Here is a 21,266-nt window from a genome sequence, read left to right on the forward strand (position 1 = left end):
CATGCATGTCCAACGGGAGAGCAGGGGTGTTTATTTGGTCAGTGAGAAATAACTGGCAGTGTAACTTCCGTGTCTGTAAGCGCACCGCTGCTTCCGTGTAATGTGAAGTTTCCCCTGCTGGACGGTCCGTTGCAGCTCATCAGGATGCGTGCGATTCCCGAGGAGTTAACGACGCTTATCTCAGGTACTCATCTTTATCCCGATCACTGTTTCGGTGTGTGGGGACTAAGCTTTTGTTTTATATCCCCTTGTGCTTCATGTGACAGGCGAACGCGTTGTTTCTGAGAGACCGCTTTGTAAAAGAGGAAGCACAAACACAATATGGATGGCCGAGGTTTGTCTCAGCCAGTCAAGTGCACTTTAGCTGGGGCGAGTCAGGTTGCCCATCACACCACACCACCACCTCGATGGTGCCTGTGAAATGTTGCTGGCTCATGGCAGAAAGCCTGACATTGCTCTTGTCTGTGCAGATTGTTTCAACTGAACCTGCTCTGCAAAGGTTACTTGACTCAAATGACAAAGCACCTGGATAATTCAGTCATTAACTGTGGACAAACAGCAATAAATGTGATTGTGATCTCATGTAAATTCCTCACCTTCCATTTTATTTATTTATTTATTTGTTTGCTTTTAGATCTAGAGGCTTTCCTCTCTGAGGGGCTGAAAGGGGAAAGTTTGAGCAAGAAGGCAAAAGAGAAGAGGGAAGCATTCATCAAAAGGATAAAAGAGATCAAATCAGGGTATGCATGCAAATGTTTATCTGTTTTTCTAGTGTTGCTTTGTCTTATAAATTATCATTATTTTGAGTCTTGCTGCTAATGCAAAATGTCTTTTACTCTCTCCCAGCTACCCACAGGATTTCAAGGACAAAAGTGAGTGTTTGTCTTTCTGTTTACATGTGTTCACATAGCTGCACCATACCACAACTTTGCCATCCATACCCATCACTTTCTTCGTCCTAGCAGGTGGAGAAGACTCAGATGATGAGGAAGAGGTTGACAGCAACAATGACGGAGGGTCTCTGCACTCAGAGCGCACAGACAAGGATGAAGAGGCTTGCGAAGGTACTGTAAGCCTCAAGCACTTAGTCGGCTTTGGCTTCCTGTGAAACTTGAACATGCTGAGGATTTAGCGACTGAACACTGCACCCTGACATGAATAAATACACAAATATTCAAGTCTTCATATGGGAGAAAGTGATTTTGAGGGGCACAATGAGGCAGACATTCCAACTGTAACTTGGCAACATACTTGGGAAGCAATTTGGGGGCACAACTGCTGCTCCCACCTCCCCTTTCACCCCACCCCTTTGACAGCAAGAGCATGCTTTATTACTCCCAGTCACAGCCCAGGGACAGAAAATTATTGCCATGGCTATAGTTTGAGAAAACACATTCCTCAATGTACAGTAGCCTTTACCGCGTATGCTCTACCATGGTAATCTATACAAGATTTTATATTTACCTTTTTGAATAGAGTATGAGGGAGAGCCTTGTGAAATGGTGGTTAGGGGTCTGGGTTTTATGGGCTGTAAGCAGCTGCCAGTTTTATGGCCACTCTTTCACACAAAGCAACTTTGACACAGCAGTTGAACATTTGCATTGAAGTTGCACTCTGTGGAGGGAATCTCCTTTAGTGAGAAGCAAAAACATTGTTCAGTGGACTCTTCCCAGGCCTCAGCTATTAATTTTAACAGCCCAGAACCCATCTGATCATGTCCAACATTTTTTAATGAGTTTCACATATAATGCTCAGATATTAAAACTATTTTGAAAGGACTTGACGGTAGCATTTGGATTTATGATACTTAAAGAGGAAAGAGAGAAAGTGGAGCGTTTCTGATGTGCTGCTTTAAAAGCTGTAGTTCCTGTAATGCTTAAGCAATAGTGTATTTAATTGCTAAAATTAATCTTCTGCTCAGTTTCTCTTCTGACTTCCCATCCAGGTGCCCAGCAGTCTCCACCTGTGGCGGCTCAGGACCTGGTGTCTGTTTTTAAGGCAGGATACCTCGAGAAACGCAGAAAGGGTAGGAACCTACCAGATACTTATTAGGATTTTTTTTCTCTTTTTTTGGATTAATGGGAGTAATCATTTATCTTAAAGAAAACGAAGAATGATATGGCTCTTTTATGCTGAGATTCCTGTTATCTTCTCTCTGTAGATCACAGCTTCTTTGGCACAGAGTGGCAGAAGAGATGGTGTGCTCTAAGCAGCAATATATTCTACTATTATGGAAGTGAGAAAGGTAGGTTTTTTGTAGTTTTTTGTATTCACATTGGTTTAAGATGTCTTTGGAACTGCATGCTGTGGTGGAAATTATAAAGTCAGCGGTTTGGTATTCTGCTTTACTTTCTCAGATTGTCGACAGTGGCATTGCATTTGCTTTACCTTAACTATTATAACTGTTTTCAACCTTTTTTAAAAAAAAAAGATAAGCAGCAGAAGGGCGAGTTTGCAATTGATGGCTACAATGTCAAAATGAACAACACCTTACGGAAAGATTCAAAGAAAGACTGCTGCTTTGAAATATCGGCTCCTGACAAGCGAGTCTATCAGGTAAGGTAGTCCCTTGGTGATTAGTTTGAGTATTTGCAGTCGCTGCTGAGCTAAATGTAACCCTTCTGTGAAAACCAAAGGTGGACTTGAGATGTAAAACTTGGCAAGCTATGTTTGTACTTGCACTTCATTAAATCTTTATTTTTAAAACCTAGTCATTCACTTGACACTGCTACTTTTGCAATGGCTCAACCTGACATGCATATTTAAAAAGTCAAAATGAGTGTTTCTAACACATCCAGGCTCTTCCGTGTGGAATGTTTTACTATGCATAAATGCAATATTATTTGTTTATGTTAATTAATATATGTAGAACTGCAGATTGGTCTGAGTGCAGTTTTCATTTCTCTCCTCTTTCATCGCAGTTTTGTGCGTCATCTCCGAAAGAGGCGGAGGAATGGGTGAAACAGATAGACTTTGTTTTGAAAGGTCTGAGCATTTTCAATTATGTGGCCACATTATCTATGGACCTGTTATGTAGCAACCACATTTATTTCTTTGTGAATGCAAATTTAAGTAGAGACCAAATTCCAACCCCGTATTCTATGTGTGTGTATGTCCGCATTTTCGTATATAATGATGCAGATATGACAGGCATCATCCCAGAGGAAGACTATGAAGAGCAGGAGATGTATGATGATGTTGGCCCGACTACAGCTGAGTCTGCGCCCATTGACGAAGACATCTATGAAGAACTCCCAGGTTCAACCACAAAGCTGCTTTGTCTGCAAAATTTGATCACTGTGTCCATTTCAGACGGGCTGCAGAACATGAACACATGGCTTGTGCCTTCTTAATATAATTGAATTTCCCTATGTGAGTGGTATACTGGTATACCACTCACATAGGGAAATGGTATGATATATCATTGTCCACTCTGTCAAAATCCTTTTCCTGCTGCACAGTAGTTGAAGAGAACGCTGTAATCTCTTAAATAAATTCTTGCTGATGCAGCAATATTGTCTTTTTCTCCAGAGGAGGAACTTCCTACTCCTCCAAAGCCTCGTCCAAAGGTGGAACCATCAAGCAAACCCGCTCCTCCTGCTGCAGGTACATAATACAATTTTGTGGCTGGTTGCAACAAACTGCACAGATAAGAATGCACAGATAATAAAATTTCTGTTTAGTTTGTAGATATATAATGTAGGTGATGTAGTAACATGCGATGTGGCTATAAGGGGAGAGTGGATAAGATGAGGCTAGGATCAACAAAAAAGCTCTCTGTAATATGCTGGCTTCTTCTGTTAACAAGCAAGCCTAACTTTATTGGCCACCGGCAAGAAGAAGTGATGTTTACAAAGAGGAAGTTTATGTGAACATGCAAACTGAAAGTTAACACAACAGTGGAAATAACTCTGTTAAGTTAGTCAACTTCCTGTTTGTCTTAAAATAATTCACATATTAGTATCTCATGGGTGAAAATAAACTGTTTTGTTGTCAGACCTCACATAAGAAGCTATTAATAAAGGGTCATGTGCATATTTGTGAAATCCCTATAACATTAACAGGCCATTCCAGTAAGGGTCACCACAGAACAGTAAATTACCAGCTTCATGGGCTTGCGGACTCCCATACTTAAGTTCAGGCCATAGATGGAGATCTGTAAATTGGCAGAGAAGTGGAAACAGGAGTTGCTGAGAGACTCGGACCTGTCTTGCCTGCCAGCCTCTGGTTGCAGTTGGTGCCTCCTATTCTTTTATTGGCTCTCCACTGCCTCCTGTTGGGTTTGCACAGGAGTTACAGTCACTACTGTGTTAAACCTATGGACTCAGACGGAAGTAATTAGTGCCACCAGAAAATAAATTTCCTGATCTGTTATCATCTTCTTGCACCTTTCCTCTCAGTTAACAAGAAGAGCACAGACTACTCGAACTACTACCAGGGCCTGTGGGATTGTACAGGAGACCACCCTGATGAGCTGTCCTTCAAACGAGGAGATGCCATTTACATCCTGAGTAAGGTACGGCTGCTGAAACCCTCCTTGTCATAAGTTCATTTGGTTTGAGGTCTCTTGATGCAAAGTAAAGCCAGTGTTTGCACAAGCCCAATTGTCGTGCGAGTGTTATGAGATTCTTCTCATATTTAGAGAGGTTTTGCTGGGACCAGACCACCTAAAGTGAGGAGTTATTTCTAGGCCCTCAGAGGACCTGACTGTTCATATCCTTTACTGGCAGCGCCTGGCCTGCAGCCTGGAGGTGGATGGCTGATGGCAACAGGCAGGCTGGGTTAGATCCTCACTCGGGTGTTGTGATGGGGATTAGTTGTGTCACAACGGAAACTGTTTTAGTGTTGCTGGCGGAGGCTGGGCCTGGCTGGCATGCTGCGCCGTTCCATCACTTCCATCTGGAGCGTTTCAGCACGCTGCCACTGCTGCCATGCCAGGCGCTGAGCAGGCCTCAGCCCACACACCTCTCAGACGTCTCTCTCACCTCGCCAGGCAGGGCTTTAATAGGAATGTGTGTTCTCAGGAAACCCAGGCGCAGTCCGCCACTCTATTCAGAGCAGGTGAGGACGTGTAGTGGACGCACAATTTCCGAGGCTTGTCGGCTAGGTGTGGGTGCCAGGTGTGGAGAACTGAGAGGCTGTTCTTTGCCTTTATTATGTAACTAAACAGGAGCCCTTTTGTGTTGAAGTGGTTTATATGCACATAGCATTGGATTTCTTGTAATACATTTGCTAGTTTGATGTAGTTGGACAGCAAATAAGTTTAGGAATTATGAACCTTTTGATGCATGCATGCAGGTTTATATAAAAATGTGTGACCTGTGGACAGTCTAGACTGGCTTTGTTTTCTCTTTCACAAATTGGTCTGCTTATTTGGAGTGGGTAGTCAACTGAGAGGCATTGAAGTCTTTTTTTTTTTTTAAATTCAAGTCTGCCATCTAGTGGCTAATAACCAGAATGAAGGTTGAAAAACATTTTATCACTGCTGAATACCAAAAAAGAACACCTTTCTAAAGTGCACAAATAAAATATTGTATTCTTTTGATGATCATATTGGCTGATAATAATGTAGCTTCATATTCACTCAGAACCTTGGGAAGAGACCAGTGCACAAAGCAGCCAGATCTATGAACGCTCATTTTCCGACTGCCTGTTTATTACTCTTTTTTCCTTGTGTGGAAAGAACCAAGAATCAAGTTGCCCTTTCACTTAGACTGGGAGTGCCATTAGCTGAAACCTTGGTGTTGGGGGTTGTGGCCTGCTGGGAGGGCAATGACCATAAAACCTGTCTGGACTGCAGCGGCCAGCTGCAGCTGAAGGGCCAGCCGACTCCTTCCTCCCCCCTCCTTCTCTCTCCTCCTTCATTCTCCTTTCTCTTGCTTCCCCGTGTCCCTCCCCCATTCCACAGTCCAGAAATAGATGTAGTGTTACAGCTGCGAGACCCCCCAGTCAGGCTGGGGCGTTGATTACAAGGCCTGACTGACTGAGAGAGTGTGTTGTCAGGATAAGCAGCACCCCTCCCAGCCTGGTGCACCTCACAGCACATAAAACTAATCTAGAGATGTAACATCGCACTTAGCTTGAGTGGCTGGAGTGGTTGCTAAGATGTAAACACTGTCCAAATATAATGCAGTGCTATTGTGGATACTGTGGCTTGCCTGATTCCTGTTCCACATCTTGTGTTGGCAAACTGATACATGAGCTCTTGACTGTTTCATTCAGCAGGATCAAAGTTGTGGGATGGTGGTGTTAGCTAAATTAGTGTATTTGTGCTGGTGAGTGTGTTGTCACAGTGTGGGGTCCCTTCCTCAAGCTCTCATTAGTCCTCTGCACCTCTGTATATGTGTTCCCGTGTTGTATCCCGCACTCACTCAAGCATGACTTATTTGTCAGCCACTGCAGAGCTGAACTACACAATGAGGTGTTGCCATTTTCAAAGGCTAGCGGCAGGAAGTCATAATGTGCACGCACACTCTGCCTCTCTCTCTTTGTCTCACCTACACACACACACACTCACCTCATGTCAATCTACTATATGGTTCTCCAGGGACTCAGGACAAAATGTCATTTTCATCATGTGACACATTAATGAAATGAATGTGACATTTACTGTTTGTGTATTGCAGTAATTTATGTATGATGTTTAATTTGTTGTTAATTATTCAGATGTAGTAACTGCGCTTTGTTGTATTCATATCATTGTCTGGCTGTAGTGTTGTGACATGGACAGTAAGCCAAGCACCTTTGTCTGGTATGATGAATGGTCTGTCACCAGGCAACTCAAGTCAATGTTGGCCATTACTGTTGGCCTAATCTCCCCATGTCTGACGTTATAGGAGCACTTACATCCATTTCTCCCTCATGGGAATGAGCAGACACTTCCCCCTGTCTCTCCTTGTCCCTGAGTTTTGGCGTGGATTTGAAACATTGTGCAGGTCCCTCTTCCCTCAGCCGTGGCAGCATGTGATCTCCGGTGTGATTCATGTCCTGGGACGACTTTGATGTGAGGTCAGGCTCTTAGCCAAAGGGAGAGGGGCACTCTGTGCTCATCTCAGATCTCTCCACACAGTGCCCTCCTTACATCTCAGCATACTGACAGCCATTTGGAGCTATTACTTGTCATGCTGTGACAGATTTATGTGTGATGTGCTCTATGCACGCTGACGTTTTCATGTGGGATGGAGGGAAGTGTGTGTGCAGCCTCAAAATTGACGCCAGGAACCGAGCTGAGAAAGAGAACAGGAAATGTAAAGTTGTCAGTGGGATGAAGGGAATTTTGCGGAGATGGGCGTGAGACGAGAAGAGAGAGAAGAGCTTGAGACTGCGAATAGAAAGTAAACATGTTATGCTATAGTGTTAGTGGCAAGGAGAGTGTCAGATGTCATTTGCTCTGCTTGTCGTGATTTTTGATTCTGTTTTTGTTCACAGTACCACCCAGTCTCAAGGTCACCAGCACGAGCAGTTTCCCACAAGCCAAAGTGCTGCTTTCGCTGCCTTGGGAATTGGCCCAGTATCTCAAAATGTCTCAATACTAATACTATACTAAAATACAAAAAAAAAAAAAAAAAAAAAAAATTAAATTTAAAAAAATACCCTGAAAGAGAGAATATATTAATAGACTCCTTGGTCAAAAGATTTGACTGCTGTTCTTTGTACTTCCTGTGTTTCATAAGATTTTGCATTAATGTTTTTCTTTCACTCTCTTCTCCTCCTTCTCTCTGTGTTTCCCCCTTTGTCCTGTTTCCCTCAGGAGTATCAGAGCTTTGGCTGGTGGGTTGGAGAGTTGAAGGGCACTATAGGAATTGTCCCCAAAGATTACCTCATGGAGCTGTATGCTCTATAAAGACACCCAGCGTAAGTCTGTCAGACCTCACAGCACAAACATGGACAGAACATCTGTGATGTTTTGGAAAGCAACTTAATCATTACATGCATGCTGTGCCATTCAAAGATCAAAACAAAAGGCTCAAAATTTATAACTTGAATGAATGTGTTAAATTGTTTGTCTATATTGACATTTCTTTCTTTCTTTCTTTTTAGGAACATTCCCTCAGCAATCTTCCAGTATGAAAGAATAATTGTTGGATCAAATGATTTCTATATGACTGCATAGATAAATAAATAAACAGATAAATAAACAGATAAATAAATAAATAAATAAATGTTGCATATTGTACATTGTAATTTAACTTCACACTATGTCTGCATTGTTTGGCTTGTTTTCTATCCAACATACAATACAATTTTGGCATTAAAAAATGCATTCCATGAAACATCATGCTTTGGATAATGGCAAATGGCTTTGAATAAAGTTGAATGAAGATTTAAAAAGCTTCGTGTTGGACCATCTTTTAATATCAAACCAAGGTAAGCCACAAGGTGGCAATAGAGTCTCTGCAAAGGTCAGAGATGACACAGTCACAGAGAGGCTGGAGGCACAAACCCAACAGGGCATTTTTTTTTTTTTTTTTTCAAACTGTACACAAAACAATGTAACAATGTGTAATGAGAGTTAACATCAGAGACATAGTGAAGGGGTGTATACTGTAGAAATTCATTTAAAAACCTGTGTGAAAAAGAGATTTGCTGTATTCTTTGCAGGGGGAAAGGAGGGACCCACATATTAGATGCATCATTTATCTTTTTCTAATTATTTTATTTGTGCTATGTCTTCATCTCTCGTGAGAAATTCTGCTGACTACTGTAAACATGACAGACTTCATACATAGTAAATGAATGCAAACAGCTTTGCTTTTTCCCAGGTCAATGCAGAGATTTTTTTTTCTACAAAAGAAGAGTTTAGCTCAGTTGTCAGCACTTTTTTGTCCAAGCTTCAAAGGGACACCATTTTTTACGGCACCTGAGAGACTTGCCTGGGCAGAGGAGCCTAGTGTGGCAGATGGCTGGCTGTGCTGTGTGCCTGAGTGAAATGGTGAGGCGCACTAATAAGACAGCCACCCACACAGAGAGCAGGGCCGCTTATCGCCCTCTGAGGGGCTGTTTGACAGCAGGCAAGGTGGCTTTAACTGGGCATATCTCATAGAGGATACATACATACTGTACTGTATTTGCCTCTACAGTTTCCGGACTGAAATACCAAATCTTATACAACGATTTAATCTATCAGGAAAGTCGCTCTAATTTTCAGTCAACTACAGACAATGGGGCCTTCTCACAGTTGTGAGAAAATGGGAAAGAAAATGTGTTCATTAACCAATAATTCACTGCATCTTTCTCTCCCTCTTCCCTTTCTTTTTCCCTTGCTCCTGTCTCTCTGTTTTGTTCCTCTTGAGTGATGCGCTAGTCCTCTGTCCTCTGGGTGACATTCAAAGCCGACATAAATCCTCCTCTTTATGGTATAGTGCAGCGATAAAGCCTCTCTGCTAATTGGAGATGTAATGAATTACCATAATTAGTTATTGAATATACTACATTGGACAGAGAGAAAGGAAGTCTTTGTTTTAGGGGCAGACAGGGATATAGTGAAATATCTGCAATCATGTAAAATTGCATTTATACAATACATTACTCAAGAGTGCTCTTCCTAGCATTCCATAATCCAGAAATGTAGGTAGATTATGAAACTGTTGTGCACATGTTGGAGATGATGTTGAATTGTGTATTTAATGCAGTGACATTAAATACGGTGACAAAGCTTGGTGTTTCCTCTAAGAGTCCTCTTCACGTTAGGCTATGGGTTAGGTTGCCAAAGGCAAGTTAGGCTAAATATTGCCTCTCACTTTTATGTGCCAATAAAGGATTTCCTTAATGGATGTCAACTACATCCCCATCCCCCCTTGGATTTGGACAGTCATATCCTCAGAATATACAGGTCCTTTTATTGCAATTTAACATCAAGATATAATGTTTCATAGATAAATGCCACTGTGCCATTAATCTATTGGGCACTAAATTACACTAATGATACCAGAATATCACTAATTAATACTTGCAACCATAAAAATACACTTTTACCAGCCAAATATATAGATTGAGCTGCTGAGTAATAAATGAAATAGGAAATGCTGAGAAAGATGATGGAAGAATAAAACCAATTTCACTCCAGACAGGATACTTTTTCGGTCATAAGATATTGACTGCACAGAGTTTGTGTAGGTGCTAGACACACGCACACACCAACTGTCTTCATTACTTCAAGTTTTCTATTTCTATATTCTCCATATATTCTATGTTGTATAGCAATTCTGTACTTTATGAATGACCCTTTGATGTGGCACCTCTTTCTCCATGTCTGCTGGGTAAACTCCCTCAGGTGCTGCACCAGTTCAGTGTTTGGTCCCCTAATCACAGCAAACTAACACATGCTTTCATTCTATCACCCCTTAGATGGGTGTGATGGCGGCTAAAGCCTTGATCTACACCACTTTAGAGAGGCAGTCTTGATCAAGCTGTCAGCTGTACTCCTGCTCTTTAACCAGGTTATCCAGTCGTAGATCAACAGACAGCATCACAGAGAGTTTCTGTCAGGAATAACACAGGCTTATTTATGTGGTATCCCCAGGCATTCTGCAGGAAATGTATTACCTCTCCAACTGGCCCTCTGTCAGCATTCCATTAAAGCCTCTCCCCTGGCCTAAATCTTTAAATCTGGAATAGACACTTTTTAAATGGAAGTCACTTTTAATTGAGGTCAGTCTCCGTTGATACAACTCATGTAGCTGACAAATTAAGATTTCCTCAGCTGGTTTATGACATTGCGGAAGACAGGGTGTATTTACAGTGGGCACTAATTAAGACGACAGGAGGTTTTGAGGGCCAAAATGGACACAATTTCCTTCAGTGTGTTTGGTTGTCAGTCAACTGATGTGGACTAAAAACGGGACGGAGGTCGTGTTAATATTAGATTTCTATCCCATGGAGGTTCTGTGAGGAAAAAAAACTTCATTTCTGCCCCTGCTTCTAAAATGAAAGGTTGTGAAGTAACGTAAAAAAATGAGGCTTAGTCAGATTTTCAGTCGTTTTGTCAGTTTTCCAATATCCGGTGTGTAATATTATGAGCTGTGGACTGGGTTTGGTAGCAAGCTTGTAAATACATGGGACTAGACGGGTCATTTGTTATAAGCACCATGCCCACTTCTCTCCCACATCGGTGTCTGTTCTGCAGCTTGTTAATTGCCTTCTGGGGGAAGCAAGCAGCAGTGTCTAGGGAAGACCTGTATATCTCAAGACTAGGAAGGGAGACCCAAGTAGCAGCTATGTCTAGGGACACAGAATGTAGAAAAGTCCAGTTTTCTCCCAAACACCGACATCAACCACACAGAGGATCCTACATTATGCCTTAAATGTCATCATATTCCAGGGCGATATTTTAAGCTGATATACAGTATCTGTTATTGCTCCTGCAGCAGAGGGGCTTGTCATTCCTCTCCCTTACTGTATGCATCACCATTACAAACAGGTCTCATGTTTCAGAGCGGGCCGGTGTGGCGCTGACGGTCCAGGCTGTCATGCTGGGGAGAGCTATGTGCTGACATGTCACTCAGGATAAATCAGGCTCATCAAAGTGACAGGTGTTTGTCCACCTGCTATAAACATCCCCCACGCTTTTGCCCTGTGCAGCCCACTCACATATTATTTACTAGGCTCCAGCCTCCCTTCTCTGGCCCTGTTTACTCTCTGGCTGCCCAGGACTATGGCTCTAATATCAGGTCAGCACTCTGCCACTGATTTACTCCACTAGTTAGTGAGGTGAGTAATGACCCTCAATAGTGTGGGAGGCTAGGTTGTAATCATAGGAGGTCAGAGATGCGAGAGATGCTTTAACTGCCTTCCCCACACTGTACTACTAACACCTCACAGCAGCTGCCTGCCTGCCAATCCTCTCCCATACATTTCTCCCTCCCTCTCTCTCTCTCTCTCTCTCTCTCTCTCCCTCTCTCTCTCGCTCTTTCTCTACTTTCTTTACCACCCATGGAGTTAGAAGCCCCCGGTTGTAATGACTTTACACTCCACTGGAGGATCCAGCTTGATGTCCGCTCCTAATATAGCCACTTCTGTGTAAGACAGCCACTGACATGGGCAACAGGAAGTGGAGGAGTTAGGGTTGAGTTACCCAGGGGTTGCCGAGCCAACTGAGTCACGGGATAGATTGTTGCCATCACTCCCATTCAGTGTCATTGCTTGTGGTATGTATGCATGTGCAGGTAGGTATATCCACTGAACATTGAGCCTCATATTCAGTGTTAAAATGTTATTTTAGATGTAAAAAGAAAAAAAGTGAAAAAATCTGACAGGAGGATGACATAATCCCACTTATTTCCAATGTGAGTCAACTTGTTTCCAGCATTCTCTTGAATCAAGTGTCGTTTTCCTGGTACTAGTGAACTGACCTGCCTTATTCTGCCTCGTTTCAACATTTACACTTGTTCCAACAAATATCCCTGAAACAAGTATGATCATCTCATCCCGCTTAGAGATTTTTTTCACTTTTGCAAAGGTAAAAAAAAAAAAAAAAAAAAAGTAAGACTGAGTATGAGACTAAATGACTTGTACAAATGGAGGTTTGCCATGTGCCTTGTCAGGCTAAGCTGAGCTGGTTTAGTGTCCATGGCACATGTGGGCGTGCTCCTCAGTACACTGGGGAACCACGGAGACCTAAGACATGGATCTACAGCATGGTCCGAGTCAGACATCACCAAACAGAGGCAGGGAGGTAAGCTATAAAGGGAAATGGCCCAAAATAACCATGTGGACAGGTTGGATAGAATATCTGCTGATGAGGGAAGAGACACAAACAGCAGCTGCAGCACAGCTGTAAAGCAGATGATATAATGAGAAATCTGCTCCTCATCATGGACTGATCAAAATGCTCTTCCTTCACAGATTGCTGGCTACTATTTTGACTTAAAGCAACATCTTAATATTCAGTGATAGAGAGCGTTGATTCATTCTCTTATTTATGCTTGGACAATGAATTCTAGTTGTGCTAAGGGCAGAGGGGTGAGGAAAAGTGAGAAAGTGTAAAGGAAATGTTCTCTTTTCAAGGGGCTAGACCTGAAGAATGGCATAAATAAGACACAGCGGTGTATATTCAATACCAATAGTTTAAGTGTCTTGGCAAACTTCTGTCCTGGACTTTATGTACTTTTCACTATATCTGTAGAGTTTCAGACCTTCTGCTTTGGCAGACCACAACAGTTAACATTATACGTGCATATTAATGAATTTGACATAAGCCTATCCATGAATGATAATAATGTGAATTTAGGATACTCATTACATATGTATTACATGAATAGCAGGTGGGGTAATTTGAGTAATTTGTGGCTATATGCGGACATTGGGATGATGGACGGTGTCTGGAGAAGACAAGCTGAGCTGGCCAGTGGATCTACTGCAGAGTAAGGAGAATTTAGGCTCATCATAAAAGATTTCTCCTTGCCTCTTATTTCACTTGGACATTTTTATGCTTTTTTTATTTTCTACCTCATTGCAGCCGTGAGCTGCCTGCTGATTTACACACACTGGCAGTGAAGCACAGAGGCCTCCAGAGACAGTGCCCTCTACCCCTACCATTTTTTCCCTCCATTTCTCCACCCTCTGTCGTCCTCTCACTGCCACCACCGGGCTTCTCTCCACCATCTTGAACTGGGTCGGCCCAAAGAGCTCCCCCTATGCTCGTTCCTCATCTCTAACAAGACATTAGTCTGCTGGGGTTGTTATTCACGCATGATCGTGTGACACGCCGAGGGACTGTTCCCCTATGCCAAGACACAAATTTGTTTAAAGATGGGCCAAAACACATCATGGAAACCTACTGGCTCAGTTCATAATATAGCTACTTCGCAACACTCACATTTCTTTTCACAGCTTTACAGTTTTGTGTAAGTTCATTAGAACCTTTAGGGCCCTTGTGTCTTGAGTGAATGCTTAAAGCCAACCACTTCATAGTTTGTTTGTACAATATGCACTCTCTGTTCTACCAATGTCTTCATCTCAGCATACATTAATGAGTCTTTGTGAGTATGTAAGTTTGTACACATACAGCCACAAGGCCATTTCAGCACAAGGCCCTTTACTCACATCTGCCTGTTGTCAGCTGTAGGCTCCAGAGGGAACATGTCTCTGATTTTACACGCCATATTATTTCAGGCTGGAAATTATGATGCAGTGATCTCAACTTCCTTTTTTTCCCCCCTCAGGCCATGTGTTCAAGGCAGAAGAGCTGGTTTCACACTGATAGGCCCCGAATTCAGGAGATGAGAAGCTGTTGCTTGCCTTGGTACAGTGATCACGCTCGTTCCCAGTAATTGCTACATCCATGCAGAAAACGACGACAGCATGTGCTGGGGGAAATAGCAGGTATAGCCAAGCAGAACCAAGGAAAGGTAGTCGGGCTGTCGGATTTGATGAATGACGGGTAGCTCTTAAGTCAGCTCATTTCCATCTCTGACAATTGACTGGCAGAGAAAAATGTTGCAGCCTTGAGGAAAAGACTGAAACCTGGGTGATTTTTTTCATAAATTGAGGCGGGTGCTGAGATAAGGTTGACTTGAAACACATACACAATGATAGACACACACACACACACACACACACACATCTATGTGCATGCAAGCTACAAGGACAGATTTGGTGGAGTCAGGAATCCAAGAATTCATTGTCAGGTAGCAGGATTTTTGTGGCCTTCAGTAAATCAGAGCTCAGTATTGGCATGCGATGTGAGAGGCCTTGGGAAATGTTCAGAGCTGAGGTGCATGTTATTAGTAATTCAATTAATTCCAGACATCCAGAACATTCACCTTGATCCTTCTATCTTCTGCCACTTAATTTGATTGCCCTGTGAATGATTGCTGTGTGTGAATCACAAACGGGCCACCTTTGTTTGGTGGGCTGAACCGCGTTTTGCTCCTCCAAATCTCCTCTATGTAACAAACCACACAGCAGTATCACCACCCCTCTGCCATTATTGTATGATTGCTGCTGGTGTGTAACTCTGGCTTGATTCCTCAGCTCTCATATCTATAGGATGTGCAGCTGGGCTTCTCTGATATCGACTCATCCCTGTACCACTGAGCTGCAGTCACGGAGATTTAATATCTCAAGTGGTGCTGAACTCCTGTTGCTACTAATGGATCCTGTATAATGTGGCACTTAAAATGCATGAGCAGCCTCTGATTTATCTGTAATTTGCCTCCACTGGAGCATATCTGCCTCAATACTTCCATTTGTTTTTGGCTGTGTGCAGTTTGCTCAGTGAGAATCCTGATTGGGATTTCATATTGTTACTCTCAAGTTGGACAGTTCGGTTCTTTCCATCAAGTCAAATGGATTTTATTTGCTTTTGCAGTGTAATTCTGTGTTAATTACACAATGGAGGAGATGGCAACTGAAGCGTGAGATCACAGCAGCGAGGTGGAGGTTATTTGAGCTGTCGTAGCAGAAAGAAGTGCTGACTTGGTCTGAGGCAGATGGGTTTCTCCCAGTGGGGCCATACTGTTTTCTCTTATCTTATACTTGTCTATATGGCAAACATTAAGGAGAGTAATCAGAGCGATCAGCACTACAGCATTCCTGATATTTATGAAAACACAATTCAATTTTGTGCACTGAACAATTCTGGTAATGCTGAAAATCACCGCAAATGGTTTGAGGGGTTGCACTCGCTCTCTGTGTTTTCTCACTCCATTTGACCTCCTTGGGGTCAGGCGACATTTAGTGGAGCAGGGAGCTGTTAGCCGATCGATCGTTGGAGGTCTGATGGGTTTAAATGTGTCAGTGTTGTCATGGCAGCAGAGCAGCACTGACAGGCAAGGCTACAGCGGCTCAAGGTTAACAGCCAATGGACCAGAGAAGCAGACCATTAAAAGAAGAGTCAATACTCCAAGATAAGTCAGACTAAAGCCAGCAGTGTAAATGTTTCAATCCACAGCACAGGGTGGACGGAGGACAAGAGATTACACTAGAAGTCTCCCAAGATTAACTATTTTCATAAAGTGGCTCACTTTACATTTAAACATGTATACTTTGATGAGTTTACAAGCAGTCAGCCTCTATCATTAGCTGCCCAATTATCTGTATTTACCAACAGTATTGGTTAACCACACATGCAGGAGAGGCTTTTAAAAATAAAGAGACGTGAGAGAGAGACATGACCACAGACAGTGGTGGCAGTAGTTTGTGTATTTCTTATAGAGCAGTGAGTGTGTCAGGTATTCAACTAAAGTGAAACAGTGAAAACTAAACTAAACTAAACTAAAGTGAAAAAGTGAGACAGTTTTAAATAAGGATTGAGCAGAACACATGACTATTAAGTGTCAGTAACATACCTCCTAAATTCTATAAAGTTTTATCAAACAAATTAGCATGCCATAAGCTGGGAAAATCAGATTTCAGGTAAAAGCATTTATGATAGAAAACATTCATAAAAAACAAACATCTATACTAGAGTTCTCATATTCTGCCCGAACCCGACCCGACCCGACCCGACCCGACATTTTCGGGTCGGGTCGGGCCTAAAATTTACGTGAATTGGGCGGGTCGGGTCGGGCTTCGGGTTCTGTGGGGGAATTTTTTTTTTTTTTTTTTAAATAAAAAAAAAAAATAGAATTATGTGTTCTGTTATTGATTATGACGTTTCATTTTTATGTGACTGGTGGAGAGAGTGAGAGACTGGATTGGATTTGGAGGCTAAACTTTCAGTGACAGACAGACAAACAGCTGTGCGAGCGCAGCGCAAACAAGTGAGAGAGAGTTGCAGCAGTATCCCGCTGTGCTGGCAGACTCGCAGCAGGGACGGTTTTTGCTATGGGCAGTGCAACTGCCCAGGGCGCAATCTACTTGGGGGCGCACGAGAAAAAAAAAAAAATCTCCAGTTTTCTAGACTACCGTATTGACCCGCACATGCCGCGGCACCATCAGTCGGCATCAGGCGGGCCGGACGCGGCACCGTCCGATACGGCGCCCACCCGTCAGGTCTGCCGGATCTGACAGGTGAGCTGCCTCATGCTGGCCGGTGCCGCGGCCGGCTCGCCTGATACCGACTGATGGTGCCCCGGTGCCGCGGCCGACCGGCTCTGCTAAATAATGGCGAATTTGGCGATTTTTTTTTTTTTTTTTTTCGGGCTTTATCGGGCTGTCGGGCCTAAAGTTCGGCTAATTAGTCGGGTCGGGTCGGGCCTCGGGCTGGCCCAGTCCGGCCCGGGTCGGGTCGGGTCTTAATTTTCAGGCCCGATGAGAACTCTAATCTATACACATGAGATGGTTCAACAAATGTGGATATGCATGTCTAGCTTTGTGCATGTGTGTTCAAGACCCTGAGTGTGCTCTCTGGATGGGTGAGAGGAATGAAGCCCTTCTGAATATTAAGATCCACTAAACGCCTGCGGCTCTGACAGTTTGAATGTGTTCTGTATGTGCAGGGTAATGCTGACCCACACAGCCAGCCACTGACAGACACATGCATATATTAGCATGTGTGGATGTGCATGTACACACAGGGTAGTATGTGCGCACACACAGTCACACACATAACCACACACAGGGCAGAGCAGCAAAATTAGACTTAACAAGACATGTTCTGGGAAGACGTCATACTCTCTTCTCCCAGTTTGGGTTTGTGGGTTTTCCTACCGCCCAGGACGTTCTGCAGCTCAGAGCAGAGCAGAGAGGGTGTGAGGTGACGTCACCTCCCTCCCTGCCACCGTGCCACAAGCCCATTGTCTGTGTCTGCTCTGAATTCATGATGAACATCACAGTCCCTGCAGAGAGACACTAATCTAATTAGCTGTGCAGATATGTCTGTCTGCCATCACTCTGTTTAGTGGTCATTACCTCTGCATAAGCATAGTGCCGCTCACTGTGGAATCACATGTATACATTCATCAGGCACAAAACACACACACACACACACACACACACACACACACATACACACACATAGACATAGAGAGACTTGACAGTAGAAAATAGGCCTACACGTGCAGAGAGAGAGAGAGGGAGGGGTGGGGGGTTAGGCAGCCTGTCAGTGCAGCTGGCATTTTGTTGAGCAGGGAGCAGCGCAGCCTGTCTGCCTGGTAGCCCTTTCAGACAGGAGCAGGTCCACTGGGCTCCCGCAGGGCGTCCCACCAGCCACACACCTGACAGGAGGGCTGTCTGATAACTCTTCAGAGACCCTATTACACATGTCTTACTGCTAAGCATGCAGTGGCCACCAGGTGACAAGCTTCCCAGACGCTGCAGTTTATTAGGAGGATGAGGTCTGGCACAGACACAGGCATTAGACTGTTACTGAATAGTGAAGGAGTCATATTATAATTTGTACACCTTTGGAAAATCACACCTTGTGAATGACCATGATTCACAAACTGTTTTAGATTCGTTTATTTAGTAAATACAACTAATTACAACACCTATTAAATGGGTAGAGTGTGTACAGAAAACAGATGGTTAGATGTAACAATACTGCCATCTTGTGGTGAATTGTTGCCACCTCATTATGATGGCCTCATGAACACTGGTAAACAAGTGGAGTTCCTGAAAATCTTATGGCTGAAAATGTATACGTACAGTTTGATTACTACTTACATCCTTTAAGTTAAACAATCTGAGGGAAAGCTTAATAAACAATAACATTGTTTCATAAGTGAAATAATAAGGACTAACCACAAAGGCAAAAAGTGCAGTATGACAGAGTAACAGGATACTCTCTTTTTTCGCAAACACAAAACAGTGCACAGACCACTAGTGTACAGGCTACAACTGCTGGTGAGAGGAAAATTATATTTTCATGCAGATCCAGATGAGCAGCTGAGCGTTTCCTCCTGGCTACTCCCCATTACATCAAGTGAAGCAGCGGTTGGTGTTTTGTTTAATGCCACATCCTTACTCGTGGACTCTGAATCTGTAAACACTGAGCTGGAATAACAGAGAGGGGAAAGGGGGATGGAGTGGGATTTTCATTTTACAATTCATGAAATAAAGGGAGTGTTGGGAGGATAGGAGGGTATAGGGAGTCATCACATTGCTAAAAATCCATTTTAACAAGTAATATATTCTCTTAATGCAGTGCTAAAATCTTGTTTTTCTTTAAACATGAAAAAAAAAACTACCAGTAGGATGCCACTTGTTTCTGCAAATCATCTTGTCTTCAGAATTTTCTTGTGTGAAGTGTCATTTTCTTGATACTAGTGGGGTAATCTGCCTTATTCTTCAGCATTGCATGTTTCAACATGCTTATACCTGTTCCCACACAATTCCTTAATCAAGTCAATCTACACCAGTGGTAAGTGTGACTATCTCAATCCAACACTCCAAAGCAAAAACACGATTTTCTGACTGAATATGAGATGCATGACCTCTTAAAATGGAGATTTTGCTTTTTTGCTGTGCATTTAATCTGAACAGGAAAATGCAGTATAGCACCAAGTTTACAAAAGTAGGCAAAAAAAGGAAAATAGCTCACAGTTAGATTAGCTCAGCCCTGCTGGCGGGTTCTCCAGGAAGAAACTGGATTTCTCCAGAATTCCCCTACAGGGATTATTGACGTATCACATACCTGTCTGAGTCAGAGTCAGTGGAGGTGCTGAGGTTTTTCTGGAGGTTTTCTTGCGAGTGGAAGCGTCTTATGCTGCAGCCACAGCTCTGGACAGCCTGGGCCACCGTGTAGTGAGTCCTCCCCGCAGCACAGGCCTCCATCTTGGCCACGCTGAGCTGTGACTGCATGAAAAGGTGCAGACAACTGTCAGACAGCAGCAGAGGGTTATGGAGGATCCTGGGGAGTTAAGAGAAGAAACCCATTTGAGTCGTCCTTATGATAATATCTGCTCTTCTATGTAGTGATAAAACTATACATTTATATTAATTCTGTTCACGTGACAAAGAGCAGTCATGTGGCCCAGTGTTCCAGAGAGGTCTGACACATTGGTTTCATCATGTCGTGTTAATGTACTGAGTTCCCTGCATTGTGAAAGCTCATCAGTTTATTGGTGTGTGAGATGTGGAAAAATCATTCTTACTGTTCCAGGAATGTCTGGAGTCCCTTCATCCTTTCGGTGATTTGCTGGGCATTGTTCATGCTGAAGAATGGATTTTTAGGAGGCAGCTCTGGAAGTTTTATCCTGGAAACGAAATGAAAACAAACCCTCAAAATTACTGGAATCTCCGAGGCAGATTACTGTCACCAGGACAAACGAAAGTAGAAGTGTACTTTGTTCATTCTGAAACTCTGACTCAAATTAACCCCAGTAAACCAACAGTGGACAAATGGACTTACATGAGTAATGAATTTTCTTGTAGTTTTTGCCTGAGCCATACAAACTCACTGTATCTCCTCCTAACGCATGAGATCTTCTTGGTGAAACACACGCTGTTAGTCTGGGAGAAAACACAGAAGTGACACATCGATCTACAATTTGTTCACAACTTGTCTCAACAAATCAAAACAAGTTAGATTTATCCTCATACTTACATGTAAGCAAATTTCATAGTCTATGTAGGCATGCCAGAAATCATTCTTTTGTATTCGCGGATCCCGCACCCAGACGCTGATGACCTGCTGCATGAGGAAGGGAGGACAGGCACTGAAGCTTCAAACAGAATGGACTCTCTTACGGAAAAGAGGAAGTTTTTATACACAGAGGAAGTACAATCTCCAACACATTCAAATGCACTGTAGGAAAACCCCACCAAGTGCCCTGCATTGCTACAGCAAAAACAGAAGTCATTTGTTCTCTGCTGTTTGAGTCAGCACTGTACCAGGATTCAAAGCCTCTGAAAGCAAAACTGTTTTAATACTAAAATCAGTCATCTTTTACCTAAATTTTTAACACTGGACAAACTGGTGAAAGTGTCATCAAATTTCCAGCCTGACTTCAGACCTACCTCATTCTCCAAGTTATCCACCATTTCTATCATTACAGTTCTGAGCCACTAACTGTTCAAAACTAAGAGTCAATATTGTTGACCTCTGCACACGGTGCCGCTACCTTTTATTTGACTGAATTTTATTGTTGAAGACCAAAGGTTTCAAAACGAACTGATAAGGCTGAGATAAGATCCTTGGCATTGCTGCTACTGAAAAAAGTGATGTGAAAGAGCTTGTTTACCACAGAACTTCCTGAGGATCAAATCTGAACCGAGTGAGTAAGTTGAGGTAAGCATGTTACCACTGTTGCTGTTTCTCCCAAAAAAAGCTAAAATAAAACAAAATAAAATAAACTTCCACCTTGCTATTGTCATCACTTGTGCCAACATGGGTTTATCAGCTGAACTTCTCACGTGTCTATGGGTTATCGATTTTTATTTAC

At 42.9% G+C, this 21,266-nt stretch overlaps 2 protein-coding genes across 3 annotated transcripts; one reads left to right on the forward strand and one right to left on the reverse strand.

Annotated features, from left to right (window-relative positions):
- The first annotated feature begins 34 nt into the window (after positions 1-34).
- On the forward strand, positions 35-8,321 carry skap2 (src kinase associated phosphoprotein 2). 2 transcript variants are annotated; one of them, XM_030071536.1, is made up of 13 exons: positions 35-184; positions 635-740; positions 847-872; positions 963-1,064; positions 1,946-2,026; positions 2,162-2,245; positions 2,432-2,556; positions 2,922-2,985; positions 3,142-3,258; positions 3,532-3,606; positions 4,401-4,516; positions 7,751-7,854; positions 8,041-8,321. In XM_030071536.1, exons 1-12 carry the CDS (start codon positions 145-147, stop codon positions 7,841-7,843), a joined length of 1,029 nt encoding a protein of 342 aa, XP_029927396.1. In that variant the 5' UTR covers positions 35-144; the 3' UTR covers positions 7,844-7,854; positions 8,041-8,321. The 2 variants fall into 2 exon arrangements, with proteins under 2 accessions (XP_029927396.1, XP_029927397.1); XM_030071537.1 differs by having other exon boundaries at positions 966-1,064.
- Positions 8,322-18,207: 9,886 nt separating this feature from the next.
- On the reverse strand, positions 18,208-20,542 carry snx10b (sorting nexin 10b). Its single transcript, XM_030072523.1, has 5 exons — positions 20,429-20,542; positions 20,234-20,334; positions 19,977-20,078; positions 19,517-19,732; positions 18,208-18,876 (listed from the first exon to the last, which is right to left on the reverse strand). The coding sequence occupies exons 1-5, from the start codon at positions 20,519-20,521 to the stop codon at positions 18,747-18,749; spliced, it is 642 nt and encodes a 213-aa protein (XP_029928383.1). The 5' UTR covers positions 20,522-20,542; the 3' UTR covers positions 18,208-18,746.
- Between the last annotated feature and the right edge of the window lie 724 nt (positions 20,543-21,266).

Source organism: Myripristis murdjan, chromosome 16 (assembly GCF_902150065.1).
Source record: "Myripristis murdjan chromosome 16, fMyrMur1.1, whole genome shotgun sequence".
NCBI lineage: Eukaryota > Metazoa > Chordata > Actinopteri > Holocentriformes > Holocentridae > Myripristis > Myripristis murdjan.

Excerpts from the sequence above, each read along its gene's own strand:
- skap2 (XM_030071536.1), top strand. The coding sequence starts at position 145 with ATGCGTGCGATTCCCGAGGAGTTAACGACGCTTATCTCAG. Across the intron at positions 873-962 it reads ACAGGATTTCAAGGACAAAA|CAGGTGGAGAAGACTCAGAT; the intron begins GTGAGTGTTTGT and ends TCTTCGTCCTAG. Across the intron at positions 1,065-1,945 it reads GGATGAAGAGGCTTGCGAAG|GTGCCCAGCAGTCTCCACCT; the intron begins GTACTGTAAGCC and ends CTTCCCATCCAG.
- snx10b (XM_030072523.1), bottom strand. The coding sequence starts at position 20,521 with ATGCAGCAGGTCATCAGCGTCTGGGTGCGGGATCCGCGAATACAAAAG. Across the intron at positions 20,079-20,233 it reads CAAGAAAATTCATTACTCAT|GATAAAACTTCCAGAGCTGC; the intron begins GTAAGTCCATTT and ends TTTCGTTTCCAG. Across the intron at positions 19,733-19,976 it reads CTCCAGACATTCCTGGAACA|GATCCTCCATAACCCTCTGC; the intron begins GTAAGAATGATT and ends TTAACTCCCCAG.